Here is a 17313-nt window from a genome sequence, read left to right as displayed (position 1 = left end):
TCAGGCAGATGAATCAGAAGCCTGAAATCACATACTTCCAGGCTCCAGGACTCCTCCTATCCCACTGTGAGACTATTGAATGTCTCCCACTGTTAGCGGACTCTTGAATGGAACTCTTGCACAGTACAATGGGCACTTGGCCTCTCAATCTACCTTGTTATGATCTTGCATTTTATTATTTGCCTGCATTGCACTCTTGGTAGCTTTTCTACTTTATTCTTCATTTTTATTGTTTTACTTTATTCTAGTTTAACGGACTGTGCAATGATTTGATCTGTATAATGCAAGACAAGTTTTTTGCTGTATCTTGGTACATATGAGAATAATAAACCAATTAGATTGTTATCTCTGTAACAGAAGACATACACGCTTAATGTCAACAGACAAAAGGAATTTCAGTTTAGTGTCATATACTAGTTTACAGTGAAGCACAATTCTGTTTTAATCTTTTCAGTGATATGTAAACCAGCCCTCTACATAACTGCATCTGGTAGCCATCCAGAAAGTGTCTTATAACTTGGTGGGAGGGGGGGGGGGTGGTAACTGCTTCTCAATAGGTTCCCTGTTGTCAAAAGCTGTAGTACATCTTGATCTTGAGTTTTCCATTGGGGCATGTTAAAAGAATGAAATAATCTGGATTTGTACAGTGGTTTTCATGACCTTAAGATGGCCTAAGGTACCACATAGCCAATGTAGTAATTTTCAAACGTATTCCGTGTTATCTAGATAGGGAATTCAATAATTTTTTCAATTGCATTTATTTTTGAGATGTATTATGACCACCTCTACACAGAAAGGGTTGGGATTTGGGGTTGTCATTGCAGATGAGGAAATAGTTTCTTTAGTAGCCAGCATTCAGGAGACCCAGGCCACGATTTTCCCTAATCCGTCATCAGTTGTCATTGTTTTCAGCAATATTTTAGATTAATTTGTTTCAATTGAAGCATTAATTCTCCATTTCATTTTAGCTCAGTGAGATCCATGAAATTTTGTTACGATTTTCAATTTAATTTCAAATCTGTTGGTCCATGTATTGAAATATTTTGCACAGACTGTATTTTCCTGTTTTATTCTTTTGTGACTGGACCTCTCATTTTTATGCAGCTCCAAGCATTACTTCAAATATGGGCCAAACTCCCACCCAGGGAAGCATTAGAATTACTGGACTTCAACTACCCAGACCAATACGTCCGAGAGTATGCTGTGGGATGTTTGAGGCAAATGAGGTTTGTTTGTTCGAACACTTTGAGATTGTAGTTATGAAGATATTAAGATGAGAATTGTCTTTTGTTATTTGGGTGTTGTACTGATAGATCAAGTTTTCTTGGGTTTAAGCCTGCATAAAATTTGACCAATTTTAAATGGGCATTGATATAGAAAGAGCTTATGAACAAAATAAAATTATGGTCCAAAATATGAACATATAGCTGCTGAATTTTAATATTTTTGAAGAAGTTATATTGTACTTGACTGAACAGTATGTTAGCTCAGTCCTATTCCAGTATGATTGACACATGCTGGCTTGAAGCAGGCAAGTCAGATTAGTGTATTGTGTGACTAACTCTTCAAATGCAATCAGGTACTCCAGAAGATTTTTCTTTTTAAACTTTTAGACATTTGAAATCAATAATATTCTTTGAATCACAAACAACAGAAAATCTGCAGATGCTGGGAGCCCAAGCAACCCACACAAAATGCTGGAGAAATTCAGCAGGCCGGGCAGCATCAATGGAAAATAGCACAGTCATCGTTTCAGGCTTGCGAGCCTTCTTCAGAACGGGAGAAAAAAGATGGGAAGTCAGAGTGTGAATTTGGGAGTGGGGGAGGAAAGGTACAAGGTGATAGGTGAAACTGGGAGGATGGAGGGGTGAAGTAAAGAGATGGGCGGTCAATTAATGAAAGAGATAAAGGGCTGGAGAAAGGGGAATCTGATAGGAGAGGGCAGAAGGCCATGGAAGAAAAGGAAGGATCAAGAGCACCAGAGGGTGGTAATGGGCAGGTAAGGAGATAAGGTGAGACGGGGAAATAGGAATGGTGAATTGGGGGCATTACCGGATGTTTGAGAAATCAATGTTCATGCCGTCAGGTTGGAGGTAACCAAAATGGAATATAAGGTGTTGCTCCTCCAACCTGAGTGTGTGTGGCTTCATCATGGCAATAGAGGAGCCCATGGTCTGACATATGGGAATGAGAAGTGGAATTAAATTGGGAGATCCCACCAGTTTTAATGGCGACGGCACATAGGTTCTCGGTGAAGCAGTCTCCCAATCTATGTTAGGGCTCACTGATATACAGGAGGCCACACCAGGAGTACCGGATACAGTAGATGAACCTACAGGTGAAGTGTCACCCCACCCTGAAGGACTGTTTGGGACCCTGAATAGTAGTGAAGGAGGAGATGTAGGGGCAGTTGTAGCCCTTGTTCTGCTTGGAAGGAGGGAGGGAATGGACAAGGGAGTCATGTAGGGAGCGATCCCCGTGGAAAGCAGAAAGTGGTGGGGGGGTGGGGAGGGAAAGATGTGCTTGGTGGTGGGATCCCCTTGGAGATGGCAGAAGTTACAGAGAAATAAGTGCTGGATTTGGAGGCTGGTGGGTGATAAGTGAGGACAAGAGGAACCCTATCCTGGTGGGAAGGCAGGAGGTTGGGGAGAGTACAGGCATGCTCGAAATTGAAGAGATACAACTGAGGGGAACATTGATGGTGGAGGAAGGGAAGCCCCTTTCTTTGAAGACTGAAGACATCTCCTTCATTCTCCAATGAAAAGTCTTATCCTGCAAGTAGATGTAGTGAAGACGCAGGAATTGAGAGAAGGGGTGGCATTTTTTAAAATTCTTATTTGAAAAGGTAAAAACAGTGCTAGCACTTTCTTTGGTATCACTAAGAACTGACAATAAATGCTGATCTTGCCAGCAATACCTATTAAAACTTAATGAAAACTAAGCTGTTGGCCTGCCGAATAGTATGTGGAAGTATTTGAGAAGTGGAAGAGGGAAGACAAGAAGGAAGTGAAGAGTTGCCATGAGGAAACATTCAAAATGTTGTTAAAACAAAACAGGTTCAATAAAAGACTTTGGTTTGCTTTGTTCCTTCATATAGAGTGAGGACTGTTCATGACTCATGTACAATATGTGGAATCACACCTTGAGGCTATCTTTGATATTGCTTGGTAGAACGGTGACTTAAGACTATATTTAAGACTTAAGGCTAATTAACCAGTCTCAAGGTCCGCGTCTGTCAATGGGGAAGTAGATTCATCTAAAGGTGTAGGCTGCAGTTTACACTTTGCCGGCCAGGATAAAGTGCTGGGGAATTTATCAATTTGTGCATGCTCCAAATCTCTCCTTGCCAAGTAGCTCTTTTGCTTTTAGAAGATTGGGAAAATATAGGTGACTACATCTCTTTCTGATAGTTTAAAAATCTCTGACAACGTATCAAACTCCCTGAATATGTTAGAAGCCCAGCTTCACGTCAGGCTGGGTTTACGTTATTCCAGTGCTGATTTCTGGTGACCTGGGACTTAAAGAGATATGAGAACTAGACCACAAGATGAATGTCAAATTTACTGTCAAATAAGTTTTGCACCAAGTGAAGAATATATAGCTGGATTTAACATTTACTACAAAATGCACACTTTGCAGTGTTTAAGAAGTAGCAGTTAGGTTTTAAATCTTACCTGGTTTTTATCAAATTCATGTTGAAACAACAGTAGGGATTTACAGAATTAAAAACAGATAGCATCTGGACCATATTGTATGAAAATATTAGCATCTAAGCTACGTTTTAATTTAAACTGCTGATGTTTTTTTTCCACCAGTGATGAAGAGCTTTCTCGATATCTCCTACAGCTGGTGCAAGTACTGAAATACGAGCCATACTTCGACTGTGCACTTTCCAAATTTCTCTTGGACCGAGCACAAGCCAACAGAAAGATAGGCCACTTCTTATTCTGGCACCTCAGGCGAGTTTCATTAAAAGGATTCCATATGTAGTTGACAAATGAAAATGTAATGGTCACACTTGGCTAAAGGCCCGTCTTCTGGTTTTATCTGTGTGCTAACAATTAAGTGATTTGTTAGGGTACCTGAGCTACTTATCAGGATCCTCCACTTTGTTACTCATGTGTTTGTTAGGATTTTCAGGCATGACTGCACGACTGAAACCACGGATGACACAACTTCTGATGTATGCAGAGTAATGATGAATATTCATCCCAATTTAGAAATCTGAATCCTTTTTTTTCCCCATCCTACCATTGTGGTCTAATTGCCTTACGACTAGCCAGCAATTTGACAGTATTGTACATAAGCCTGCTACCTCTGGCTTAGGCAAGGGCTGTGACCTTTATTTATTTATACAGTGTGGAATAGGCCCTTCCAGCCCTTTAAGCCACGCCACCCAGTATCCCTTGATTTAATCCTAGCTTAATCACGGGACAACTTACAATGACCAATTAACCTACCAAGCGGAGCATCTTTGGACCATGGAAGGAAACCAAAGCACCCAGAGGAAACCCTTGCGGTAATAGGTAGAACGTACAAACTCCTCAAAGGTAGCTGTGGGAATTGAACCCAGATTGCTGGAATTATGCTAAGCATTACGGTGCAGCAGCTTTGACCTTTGACCATATCTTTAACAATCAAAAGTACGTACATTTCACTTGCATTTAGTAATAGTGCCTTTTCCAGTTTGATTTAACAGATCTGGAAATTGGGAAATGGTTGTTACTACTTTTGCTGTCATAATGCTGGTGGAAAAAGTGCTTGCAGATCTTCAAGCACCAGCAATTTACTACATAAATTAATGAGAAATTGACTTCAAGTTTTACAAGCAGTCCATGCTATGTAGTTATTAGTGTATGGAAATAAATCGTGGGCAGCCCCTCTGTAGATAACGTACAGCATTGTCAAAAACATGGGAAACAGGTATTTGTGCTTTCCATCAGAAACATCATCAAGTTTTCATTCAGAGTAGCACCCACCCTCTTTAGTTTAATATACTGGGACTCTCCTTTTATTCTTGATTATATCAGCTATTTATTATTTATGATAAGCAACTTATTCTCCGCCAACATGGAGTTGCAGGAAGAGAACTGAAAAACCTTCTTGAACTTCATGGTGTCAGAATCAGATTTATTATCACTGACTTGTAGAATATATCTTACTGTAGCAGTACAGTGTAGAAACAGAAAATTTGCTATTTTTTTAAAAAAAAAAGGAATAATGAGGTGGTTATCATAGGCTCATGGACTGTTCAGATATATCATAGTGGATTGGATGAAGCTGTTTCTGAATCAGAGGAAGTAAATCTTCAGGCTCCTGTGCCTCCTCCCCGATGGTAGTACTGAGAAGAGGTATTTCCCAGATGGTGAGGAACCTTGGTGATAGATACCACCCTCTTGAGGCACTACTTCCTGAATATGTCCTCTCTGGTGGGGAGGGATTCTGCTTGAACTGGCTTTACTCCCCGATATCCCGACACTTGGCAGTGTAGGATCCTCCAAAGGAGGAAGAGCTGGAGTCGGAGGAGGATTCGGGGAAGGATTGGTGCAGCACACATTGAGGCCACCAGAGCAGGGGAACATTGTGGTGTGTGGACCAGGGAATATGCGATGGGTGTCCTTACTAGGGGAAGAAGAGATAGACTGTTTGAAAACCCAGCGACAAACCAGGAAGGAGTGTGTCCCTGTATTTTACATATACAAGAGAACAGCCAAGTGGTGGATGCTGACAGCTGTGGTGCTGGTAGTGGCCAGTGTGAGATCCTACAACACAATCCTATAGATGGCTTGCGAGTATACAAACCACACCAACATTTCAAACTCTAGAATCCGCTTGAGGGCGCCGACCCATGCTGCAGAAGGTGTGTTGCTGATACCGATCACCTAAAAGAACAGGACATTAGGAGGAATTTGTCCAGCCTTTGTGGCTTTGCATTCTGTTTTTGGGGGGGGGGGAGTGGGGAAGGGGTGGGAGTAGTTCATTACAGTCTACCTAGCTTCAACGCATGTGAATGAATGGCCATAAAGAACTTGCATGTCTTCTCAGTAATCCCCAGTGGAGTAAGTGTTTTTAGGGCTGGTACTTCCCTACTTACGATTTGTCTAATCCCAAGGTCCCAGCTCTGAGAGTAATCTCCCTGGCAACAAGGAAGGGGAAGGAGTGTTGATGCAGGCGGGTCCACCAGTTGCTATCCAGTGTCCACCAATCTGTCAGTGGGGCATAGCGAGTGTAAGGAGAAGGAGCATTCTGGGATAACTGTGACACTGAATGTTAATGTGAAGGTGGGCACTTCCTGGATACATGGCCCCTGGGCCTACCCATGTCTGCCCACTGGATGGTCTGGGTGCTGCAATGAGGAGTACAAGGTGCCATACGTACGCCACCTTACTACGCTGGACTAGCACCCAGCCTACCAATGAGGATCGCCGTTTCACTGAGGCAAAAATCTACTGGATGATGGCCTTTCCCCTTTATGGTACAGTCAAGCTGTCCCGGGAACTGATGTGCATGATCTCTGTGATGGAGATGCTGGCCGGCGAGATGGCCACTGCACTCAAGCATACAGTGGATATACTAACCAGTGTCAGCTGAGGTGGCAGCTATTCAGAGAGGGTCCTTCCAAAAACTGGCTGGCTTTGGACCACCTGCTCGTGGAGAAGGATGGCACCTGTTGCTGTGATTGTTCAGGAGTGCTGCACCTACATGCCTGATGAGTCTCGGAACATTGCTCATTTGTCAAATCACGCTCAGCAATCAGTAAATAAGATCAGAAAAACGGGCAGCTAGCTCCATTACTACTATACCTCAGGCGGGTTGGGAGAAGAGTTGGTATCCTTTTGGGTCACTGGGAGGATGGTGTACGATAGTACACTGGATAACAACTGGTGGGCTGATAACCCCGGGTATCATCGTGTTACATTCTGTGTGTAGTGTAGTGGGGAGTCCATGGCGGTTATACTAGCCTACGGTTTTGCATCTTTCGAGGGGTGACTTGCATGAAGTCTCAGTCTTTGCTGTTCATCGAAAGCCGCTCCCTCTTGCTAGCTAGTGACTGGCCCGTTTAAGGAGCATTGCACTGACTGCTGTTTGGTGCCGCAGTGCCAGCTGATTACCGTCACAGCATTGGCAGAGTATAAATATACAGCACTGAAAGCACCTGGACTTTTTGCTTTGTGGCTCGCCAACTGTGTCACGATTACTGATGTAAGAACAGTAGAAGTGTACTGCAGTGAGGGTGGCACACACTTTAGATAAATAGTTGTAACTGGGTGTAACTTGAAGGATTTACTGAATGTTTAGTGTCTTGTCCTGTAAATCAATAGTTAACTCCCCAGGAATGGGGTCTTCTGTCCACACTAAATGAGCCCATGAACCTGATTTCACACAACAATACAACTCAATATTGTTGCCCAGTAGCGGTCCTGCAGATAAATATGCTCCAGGAAGAAGGGCAGCCCAGTGTTGGACTGTTGTCGTCAGATCACCGACCCACCAAAGGGTTCCAGCAGCGTGACTGGCATACGCAAGCAATCAGATGGCCAGATCCATGCAGAATGGGAATGGGAAACGATGATTCAGGCTGTCTTGGTTGATTCACAGACAGATAAACCACCGTGAGCCGAATTTGACTGAATCTATTGTGTTAGAGTGCTGCCTAGCCAGGCTTGACTTTGTTCTATTGCTTATGGATGCTGTTCTTAATGTGCAGCTTCTTGTTTCCCAGGTCTGAAATGCATCTACCTGCAATTTCACTGCAGTTTGGGTTGATCCTTGAGTCATACTGTCGAGGAAGTATTACGCATATCAAAGAGCTTTCCAAACAGGTATTTACGTTGAACTGCTATCCTTTTAGAATGACTATTTTTGGTGTTGATTGAGTCTGTTTAATTTTTGAAGTCAGAAGTTCCTGACTGAAGTCAACAAGTATACTTTATAACAAACTAGCAAGGAAGCTAGAGCTAAAGATTGAAATTGGTAAAGGAGACCCACACCCCTAAACAGTCTACATCCCTTTTCTCAACTCGTGCAACTCCTAGTTATATTAACTTTTATTTTTCCCTCCAACCAAAACAATGTGGATGTTATTTACCCACATTTTTTTCATGCACTATAAATGACTACCAGTCATTTCTGAAGTAGCTTTATATATTGCAAATCCTGCATTGGATCCTGCTCATTCAGAATCTTGTTATTCAACCTTTGTCTTTGTTCAACATACACTGTTAAAATATTTGAGTCTCCATCTTCTTGCTCTCAGGGCCCAGATTCTAGACTTTCCTCCATAAACCTCCCTACTGTTCTACGCTATCTGAGAACTGCTTTAAAGCCTATCTATGAACAAGATTTTAGTGAACTCTCCTAACACCCATATCTCCACTTTCTCATTAACGACATAGGGATAATTTTCTACTTCAGAATGTCATTTATTATTGTATTATTGTCAATTATTAATTACATTGATGCAAGAAAACTTGCCTGACTCAGTAGTCAATATATACAGGCAAGTTTCAATGTTAGACAATAGACATAGGAGCAGAATTATGGAATTTGTCCTATTGAGTTCCCTCCACCTTTTCATCATGCCTGATCCATTTCCCCCTCAGCCCCTTTCTCCTGCCTTCTCCCCGTAGCCCTTCATACCCTGACTAAACAAGAACCTATCAAACTCTGCCTTAAATGCACCCAGTGACCTGCCCTCCACAGCCACCTGTGGCAACGAATTCCACATGCTCATCACCCTCCGGCTGAAGAAATTCCTTTCCATCCTTGTTCTAAATGGACATCCCTCTTTTTTGAGGCTGTGCCCCAAAATAGACTCCCCTATCAATGGAAACATCCTCTTTACATCCACTTTCTGTAGGCCTTTCAACATTCGATAGGTTGCAAAGAGATCTCCTCTTGTTCTTCTAAATTCCAGAGAGTACAGGCCCAGAGCCTTCAACCATTGCTGATACGATAACCTTTTCATTGCTGGAATTATTCTCGTGAACCTTCTCTGAACCCTCTCCAATATCAACATAACCTTTCTTAAATAAGGAGCTTAAAACTGCACACAATGCTCCAAGTGAGACTTCACCAGTGCCTTAAACAGCCTGAGCATTACATCCTTGGTATTATATTTTAGTCCTCTTGAAATAAGTGCTAATGTAGCGGTGTGCTACACACAGCGCTGAAATAAGGACACGTAGTTGATGAGCTGCAGTTGCAAAAGAGATTTATTCGAAATTCGCGGCCTCGCTTTAAAGCCTTCCTGATCCCGCCCTCCCCAGGCGGGAATGCTGTAGGGGGCGCGTATTCACAGTCCCGTCCCGCGCGCGGGCTTTTCCCCTTGCTGGTGAAGCAGACTTGGCGCCCTTTTTGGGACTGGCCTCAATGCCGGCGCGCACCAATTTGTGAACTGGTTCGAGTGCGCAGGGAAGTGGGTCGCCACACTAACATTGCATTTGCCTTCCTCACTACTGAATTGACACGCAAATTAACGTTTAGGAAATCCTGCACGAGCACTCCCAAATCTCTTTGCACCGTAGATGTTTGAATTTTCTCCCCGTTTAGAAAATAGTTTGTCCTGCTTGTTATTTCTTCAAAGAATTCAAACAGATATACAAGGCAAGATTCTTCCTTAAGGAAACCTTGCTGACTTCAGCCTATTTTATCATGTGCCTCTAAGTACCCCAAAACCACATCCTTAACAATTGACTCCAACAACTTTTCACCCACTGAGGTTAGACTAACTGGCCTATAATTTCCTTTCTTCTGCCTCCCTCCCTTCTTGAAGAGTGAGTGACATTTACAATTTTCCAGTCCTCTGGAACCATGTCAGATTCTATTGATTCTTGAAAGATCATTACTAATGCCTCTACGATCTTCTCAGCCACTTCTTTCAGAGCCCTGGAGTGTTCACCATCTGGTCCAGGTGACTTGTCTGTGTTCAGATCTTTTAGTTTCCCAAGTACCATCTCTGTGATAATAGCAACTGCACTCACTTCTGCCCCCTAACAAACACACATCTGCAAACTCCAAAATGCCAACTATATGTCTAATTGCATGGCAACCTATAGATACTGTCCCAGCTTCTGGCATATTAAATCCCACTTAGCATTTTTGTAATTAAGCAATGTTGTGGGTTAAATTTTCTACTGTCCAATCTGTTTATGAAATTATATTTATAACTTTTAATTAAAGGAATTCTTTTTTTTTGCTGTGATGAGAATAAACTCTTTTGAATCCCTGTCTATTTTGTACAGATGTGATACATAATTGTTTTAATGTGAAAAGGGGAGAGTATTTTAAGAGCAAAGAATAAACTGAACGCTAGTTTTGGTTAAGGTTTATTTTGCTGTTTGCCAGTAAATATCTGAGATTGACTGCATTACTTTTTTAGAGCTGTGGCAAAATTCAGAGCTGATGTTTTCTAACAGTCACAAAGCGATTCTTCATTTCTTCTTAGCAAATTGTTCTTTTTCATTAAACATTTCTCCTCTGAATGAGGGAATAGTATCCCTGAGTTCCAGATATCGTTTGGTAGTTTGCTGTCAGGAAAGTACAGACACTGAACATTTCAGCAACAGCTTCTTCCCATCTGCCTTTCTGAATGGTCAATGAACCCGTGAATACTACATCAGTATTTTTCCTCTCTCTCCTTGCACTATTTTATTTTGCACATACTTATTGTAATTTTTTAGTTCTTATTTTTATGTATTACAATGTACTGCTGCCACAAAAGAACAAATTTTACAATATTCATACTGAACCTGATTCTGTAATCTGATGGTGGAGGGGATGAAGCTGTTCCTACAATGTTGAGTGTGTGTCTTCAGGGTCCTGTACCATTTCTTTGATGGTAGCCATGAGAAGAGGGCATGTTCGGTGTGATGGGGTTACTTAAAGATGTTTGCCTCCTTTCTGTGGCATTGCCTTTTGAAGGCATCCTGAGTGCTGGGGTGGTTCGTGCCCATGATGGAGCTAGCTGAGTTTGCATCTTTCTGCAGTTTTATTCAATCTTCTGCAGTGGCCCCTCCATACCAGATGGTGATGCTCTCCATGGTACATCTGCAGAAAGAAATCTGCTAGGGCCCCAGTAATTTCTCTTCCATCCCATATCTTAGGATACAGCTCTTCAAGCTGTGGAGATTCTATACATGTCTATGTATTTTAGGACATTTAACACTTCCTCTCTTGCGATATTAATGTCCTTCATATTGCTTTTCCCTCCACTGAACTCATTAACTTCCATGACCTTCTGTACAGTAAATAAAGATGAGATGAGCTGATTTAGAAGGTCTCCCATTTTCCATGGTTCCACACAGAGATTACTACACTAATCCTTAAGGAGACCCACTCTCCATATCTCCCCCTTGCTCTTAATTTACTTATAAACAGAATCTAAATTTTTTTAAATCTTATTTGCCAGGGAAATCTATTGGCCACTTTTTGCCCTCCCAGTTTCCTTCTGGTCTACTTTTACTTTCTGACTTTCAAGGAATTTGCTTGATCCCATCTTCCAATACCTGACTTGTGGCTCTTTTATTTTTCCTGACCAGCATCTTAATATCTGTAGTCAGATGAGGTTCCCTAATCCTCCCAGACTTGCTCTTCACTCTAACAGGAACATACTGGCCATGAACTTCTCTAGTCACACTTTTCAAAGCTTCCCACTTACCAGGTGCATGTTTACATGAAAATAGCCTCTTCCAGTGAACTTTTGAGATTTAATGACATTATCAAAATTAGCTTTCCACTAGTTTAGTATTTAAAGTTGAGGACCAGTCCTGACCTTTTCTCTATTGTTATTTTGAAACAAATAAAATTATACTCCAAAAGTTATGCCCCAAATAAGACAGAAGAATGTTAATTATAGAAGGAAAACACTCATGCGATTTTTATTTACAATTATACATTTGCAAGAAATTTGGATCAACACTCCTGTTTTTTTTAAATTTTCTTCTCATCTAGTGATTGCCCAGACTGCTGGCCCTCAATGGGTTTTGGCAGATAGCTAACTAACTGGTTTCTGCTGGTAAATTCTGGAATGGAGCTTAATTTCACATTGTATCCTGCCTGTTGCAGCTGGTAATATCTATAGAAATGCGGAATATCCAAGTCTTTTATTTTCCCCGTTTAAACTTCCTTTCCATAATAGAGATGGTGAAAGGCCATCAACATGAAACATGAATTCTATTTCCCTCCATTTCAGCACCTACAGCTTACCTGTTGATGAATAAGCTATCCCTCGATCTATTTGCTGTTTGATGTGGCAGTTTCAGTAAACACATACCCTTTAACACCAAGGATAAATATAATTTCATTGATTAAGTACAAGGGGTATTAAACACTCTAGTCATTTAGAAATTGAGGTTGATGTTAACATGTCCACAACTGCAATGATCAATTCTGCACTTTATACTTGTAAATTTTTTATAATAGCAGAGAAACTCTGACACATATTTTGCCTTATTACTTTTGCCCACCTACCTAGTCTCATTAAATCCCCTTCTCCATTCTTGCCTCATTGGTCCAATTTCTGATTGATTCTCAAGGGTGGTTAATTACGGCTTTTCCATAAGCTCTCCATTTGAAAATCTTTGCAGAGAAGGCATCCTTGTTCCCAAATCATTGCTTCTTCCCTAACTTCATTGTTGTTCCCCCAGTTCCATGCCTTTGACTTCTAAAATATTCTGATGCAGGCACACCAACTGTATGTAGCTCAGACAGGCTGTCACAATAATGTTGCTGATCATGGTGATTTTTTTTCCCCTCCCAATATTCCTTAGTCCCTTTGTGGAAAAAATAAATAAATCTTGGCTTGTTAAATTATTGCTTGTTCGCTGTTTATCACAGAATCTATCTGTAGAACATCCTTAACACTGGCATCATCTGCGGTTTCCACATGTATACCAATAACATTAAGCGCCAGCTATGCCAACCTGATGAATTCCCTTTTGCTGTTAGAAATCAAATTAAGTTCAAAGTCAAATTTATCATCGTTCAATCCTACACAAGGTGCAAACACAGTACATACAGACGCCGATCAAGTGCACTGGACAGGCAAGCAAGATATGCAGACAGATGAGGCATGTATAGTAGAAGGAAACATGGGGGTGGTATAATTTGATGAAGGATATCAGGTAAGGCAAACTCGACTTTGTGTTGCAGCCCTAAGGAGAGGCACAGGAGCAGATGGGACAAGGTATTCATATGCATGGAAGTTCTCTGAGGGGGAGAAGAGAAACTTCCCTCCTACCTCCGTTAAACTTTACCCCTCACCTCAAAAGCTTTGCCCTGTACGAGTTGCCATTTCCATCCTCAGGAAGGGGGAAACAACTTCCATAACTTGATTATGTTTTATCATTTTAAATACTGGGCACTTAACATGGTCTGGACATTATGGCAAAGAAGCAAAACAGAGATGTTCTCCTTGGGGGAGGAGAAATCGAGGGACATTTGATAGAGGTGTATAAGTTGACGGGTTTACATATGCTGACCTAGATAAGTGTTACCATCAGTTTATGGCACGAGGACTGCAGGCCACACATTTAAGGTTTTGTACACAAGGGAAAATCAGGAAGGACTTGTTTGTTCAACAGTTGGAATAATAGAATATGCTGTGAAGATGATCAACAATGTTGAAAGGAAATTGGATCAGCATCAGAGGCAACTAAGCTTGTAGGTTGTTGATAGAACAGGAACTATGAGTGGCTCTGCAAAGAACCAGTATGGACTTGATGGTTTCCTTCCACACTGTTACGATTCTGTAACTAATGAAAATGTCAATGCAAATATAAAACTACCTTGTATCTTCAGAGTAATTTTCAAAGGAGAAGTAATGCATGGAAGCAATTTCATTGTGTGTTCTGGGATGTTTGAAAGAAAGCCAATTTGAAGTGGAGGTGGGTACTGCATAACATTGACTGCCATTAAGAAATTGACCTAGTTGTAGGTGTTTGTTAAATGAAGAAATGAAATTGGCCTTTAGTTGGTCCGTCTGCAGACTGACCAATCTGAGCAGAAGTGTGTTATTTTTCTGCACAGGGCATCAGCTTGTGTTTAATGATGATTCGTATCAGTCCACCTGTTATTGATTTCCTAAGACACAGAGGACAATTGTAGCACCTGGAATCATCTCTTCTATGCTGTTTAATGTTACATAAAACCATTTACAACATTTTAAACGTTTGCATATTAATCTGTTTGAAGGCTGCCAAGCCACAGATATTTCTGCAATGCACTCCCTACCATAAGAACATATGCATTCATGTTGTGATGGGAAATGCTAAATACATCAAGTATAATTAAGTGTTGATGTGTGTTAATAGTGGCATAATAATGAGAACTAAACTGCAGATGAAAATGGCTACTTGCAATTTGTTTCTGGAGTAGGAAGAATAACATATAAATTTGTTGTTCCTTTTTGTACCTTGTGACGCATCAGGCAGCATTTCTGTCATTTCTGTAGCGTTTAACTTTTTACACGGCTGAGTTGCTAGCTTGACACTCAACACAGCATGGGTGGAAAGTGTGCAAGGAGCCAGCTGGATTTGAACTTGGGACCATTTACTTTGAAGTCTGGTGCTGATGCCACTACATCTCCAGCCAGCACAATGTATAAATCTACTGGCAGTGGCATGCAACAGTTTGGGCACCCTGATCAAAATTTCTGTTACTGTGAATAGTTAAGTGAGTAGAAGATGAACTGATCTCCAGAAGTCATAAAGTTAAAGATGAAACATTCTTTTCAACATTTTAAGCAAGATCAGTGTATTATTTTGTTTTGTACAATTTTAGAGTGGGGGAAAAAACGGCAAGGAACACCATGCAAAAGTTTGGGCACCCCAAGAGATTTGAGCTCTCAGATAACTTTTACCAAGGTCTCAGATCTTAATTAGCTTGTTAGGACTATGGCTTGTTCACAGTCATCATTAGGAAAGGCCAGGTGATGCAAATTTCAAAGCTTTCTAAATACTCTGACTCCTCAAACCTTGTCCCAACAGTCAGCAGCTGTGGGCTCCTCTAAGCAGCTGCCTAGCACTCTGAAAATTAAAATAAATGATGCCCACAAAGCAGGAGAAGGCTATAAGAAGACAGCAAAGCGTTTTCAGGCAACAGTTTCCTCAGTTCGTAATGTGATTAAGAAATGACAGTTATTAGGAACGGTGGAGGTCAAGTTGAGGTCTGGAAGACCAAGAAAACTTTCTGAGAGAACTGCTCATAGGATTGGTAGAAAGGCAAATCAAAACCCCTGTTTGACTGCTAAAGACCTTCAGGAAGATTTAGCAGACCCTGGAGTGGTGGTGCACTGTTCTACTGTGCAGCAACACCTGCACACATATGACCTTCATGGAAGAGTCATGAGGACCTTTCCATGAAAGTCCAATATGCAGTATATTTCTTGCATCCTCACCACAAAATTCAGCATCAGAAGTTTGCAAAGGAACATCTAAATAAACCTGATACATTTTAGAAACAAGTCCTGTAGACTGATGAGGCTAAAATAGAACTTTTTGGCTGCAATGAGCAAAGGTATGTTTGGAGAAAAAGACGGTGCAGAATTTCATGAAAAGAACACCTCTCCAACTGTTAAGTACGGGGGTGGATTGATCATGCTTTGGGCTTGTGTTGCAGCCAGTGGTGAAGGGAAGAATGAATTCAATTAAATACCAGCAAATTCTGGAAGCAAGCATCACACCATCTGTAAAAATAAAAGCTGAAGAAGAAAAGAGGATGGCTTCTACAACAGGATAATGATCCTAAACACAACTCGAAATCCACAATGGACTACCTCAAGAGGCGCAAGCTGAAGGTTTTGCCGTGGCCCTCATAGTCCCCCAACCTAAACATAATCGGAAATCTGTGGATAGACCTCAAAAGAGCAGTGCATGCAAAACGGCCCAAGAATCTCACGGAACTAGAAGCCTTTTGCATGGAAGAATGGGTGAAAATCCCCCAAACAAGAATTGAAAGACTCCTTAGCTGGCTGCAGGAAGAGTTTACAAGCTGTGAAACTTGCCAAAGGGTGTGTTACTAAGTACTGACCATGCAGGGTGCCCAAACTTTTGCTTCGGGCCCTTTTCCTTTTTTGTTATTTTGAAACTGTAAAAGATGGAAATAAAAAAAGTAATCTTGCTTAAAATATTAAAGAAATGTGGCATCTTTAACTTTATGCCTTTTGGAAATCAGGTCATCTTTTACTCGTTTAGCTATTCACGGTAACAGAAATTTTGACTGGGGTGCCCAAACTTCTGCATGCTGCTGTATGTCACTTTCTGCTGTGGTATTTGGCTTTGGGGGAGGGGGTGGTTGGAATACTCTTTGAATACGTGGTCAACTGTGCGGCACCATGATAGCATAGTGGCTAGCATGACGCCATTACAGCTTGGTAAGGGGTCCTCCCTGTGGACATGGGGGTTTCCTTGGAGTGCTAGTTTCCTCCCACAGTTCAAAAATGTACTGGTTGGGGTGGCATAGTAGCATAGTGGTTAGCACATTACTCTACAGTACCAGCGACCTGGTTTCAATTCCCACCTCTGCCTGCAAGGAGTTTGTGCGTTCTCCCCATGACTGCGTGGGTTTCCTCTGGGTGCTCTGGTTTCCTCCCACAGTCCAAAGATGTACCGGTTGGTAGGTTAATTGGTCATTGTAAATTGTCCTATGATCAGGCAAGGATTCAATTGGGGGATTGCTGGGTGGCAGAGCTTGAAGGGCTGGAAGGACCTACTTTGCACTGTATCTCAGTAATAATTAATTGGCCATTGTGAATTGTCCTGTGATTAGGTGAAGTTTAAATAGGTGGACGCTGGGTGGTGCAGTTTATTGGGCTAGAAAAGGCTGTACTGCATGGTAGGTCCAAATAAAATATTTCTGGAATGCCTTTCCATGCTTACTCGTTAAAACCTTTGTGGGCGCAAAGGATTTCCAGACAAAATTTGGATGTATCCCTTTGGCTTTACTGTCTTGCAGAATAATAGAATTGTAGACGTGTTAGATTTACACCCTACATTTTAAGTAGTTCCTTTCCTTATTAACTTTGACTTTGTCTTGCTCACTGTGTGGGGAAGATGAGTGGAAAGGCACAATGAATATTTATGAGACTCCAGGAAAGAAATGTAAATTTGTAAAGGAATGAGTGTGTTAAGTAATTTATAAGTTGTCAGCAGTAAGAAGTCTGAAAGCTGCCAAGGAGCTGGTTTAATTGTTTAAATATCACTGGCATGTGTTGTGCAATTTGTTGTTTCGTGGCTGCAATACAGTGCAAGACAAAACTACTGTAAGTTACAATTTTAAAAAGTGCAAAGAATAGTGAATTAGTGTTCATGAGTT

General features: G+C 41.4%; 1 protein-coding gene across 6 annotated transcripts in view; it reads left to right on the top strand.

Moving 5' to 3' along the window:
• Positions 1-17313, top strand: part of pik3cb (phosphatidylinositol-4,5-bisphosphate 3-kinase, catalytic subunit beta) — a 184008-nt gene that overhangs the window by 130967 nt on the left and 35728 nt on the right. For all 6 annotated transcript variants that reach the window (XM_059947939.1, XM_059947948.1, XM_059947954.1 and 3 more), the window contains 3 exons: positions 1105-1226; positions 3816-3959; positions 7724-7823. In XM_059947939.1, the coding sequence (XP_059803922.1) occupies positions 1105-1226; positions 3816-3959; positions 7724-7823 (366 nt within the window). The remainder of the gene's footprint in view (positions 1-1104; positions 1227-3815; positions 3960-7723; positions 7824-17313) is intronic.

The sequence above is a fragment of the Hypanus sabinus genome, chromosome 2, assembly GCF_030144855.1.
Source record: "Hypanus sabinus isolate sHypSab1 chromosome 2, sHypSab1.hap1, whole genome shotgun sequence".
Taxonomy (NCBI): Eukaryota; Metazoa; Chordata; class Chondrichthyes; order Myliobatiformes; family Dasyatidae; genus Hypanus; species Hypanus sabinus.
This window is presented reverse-complemented; position numbering and strand designations above follow the sequence as displayed.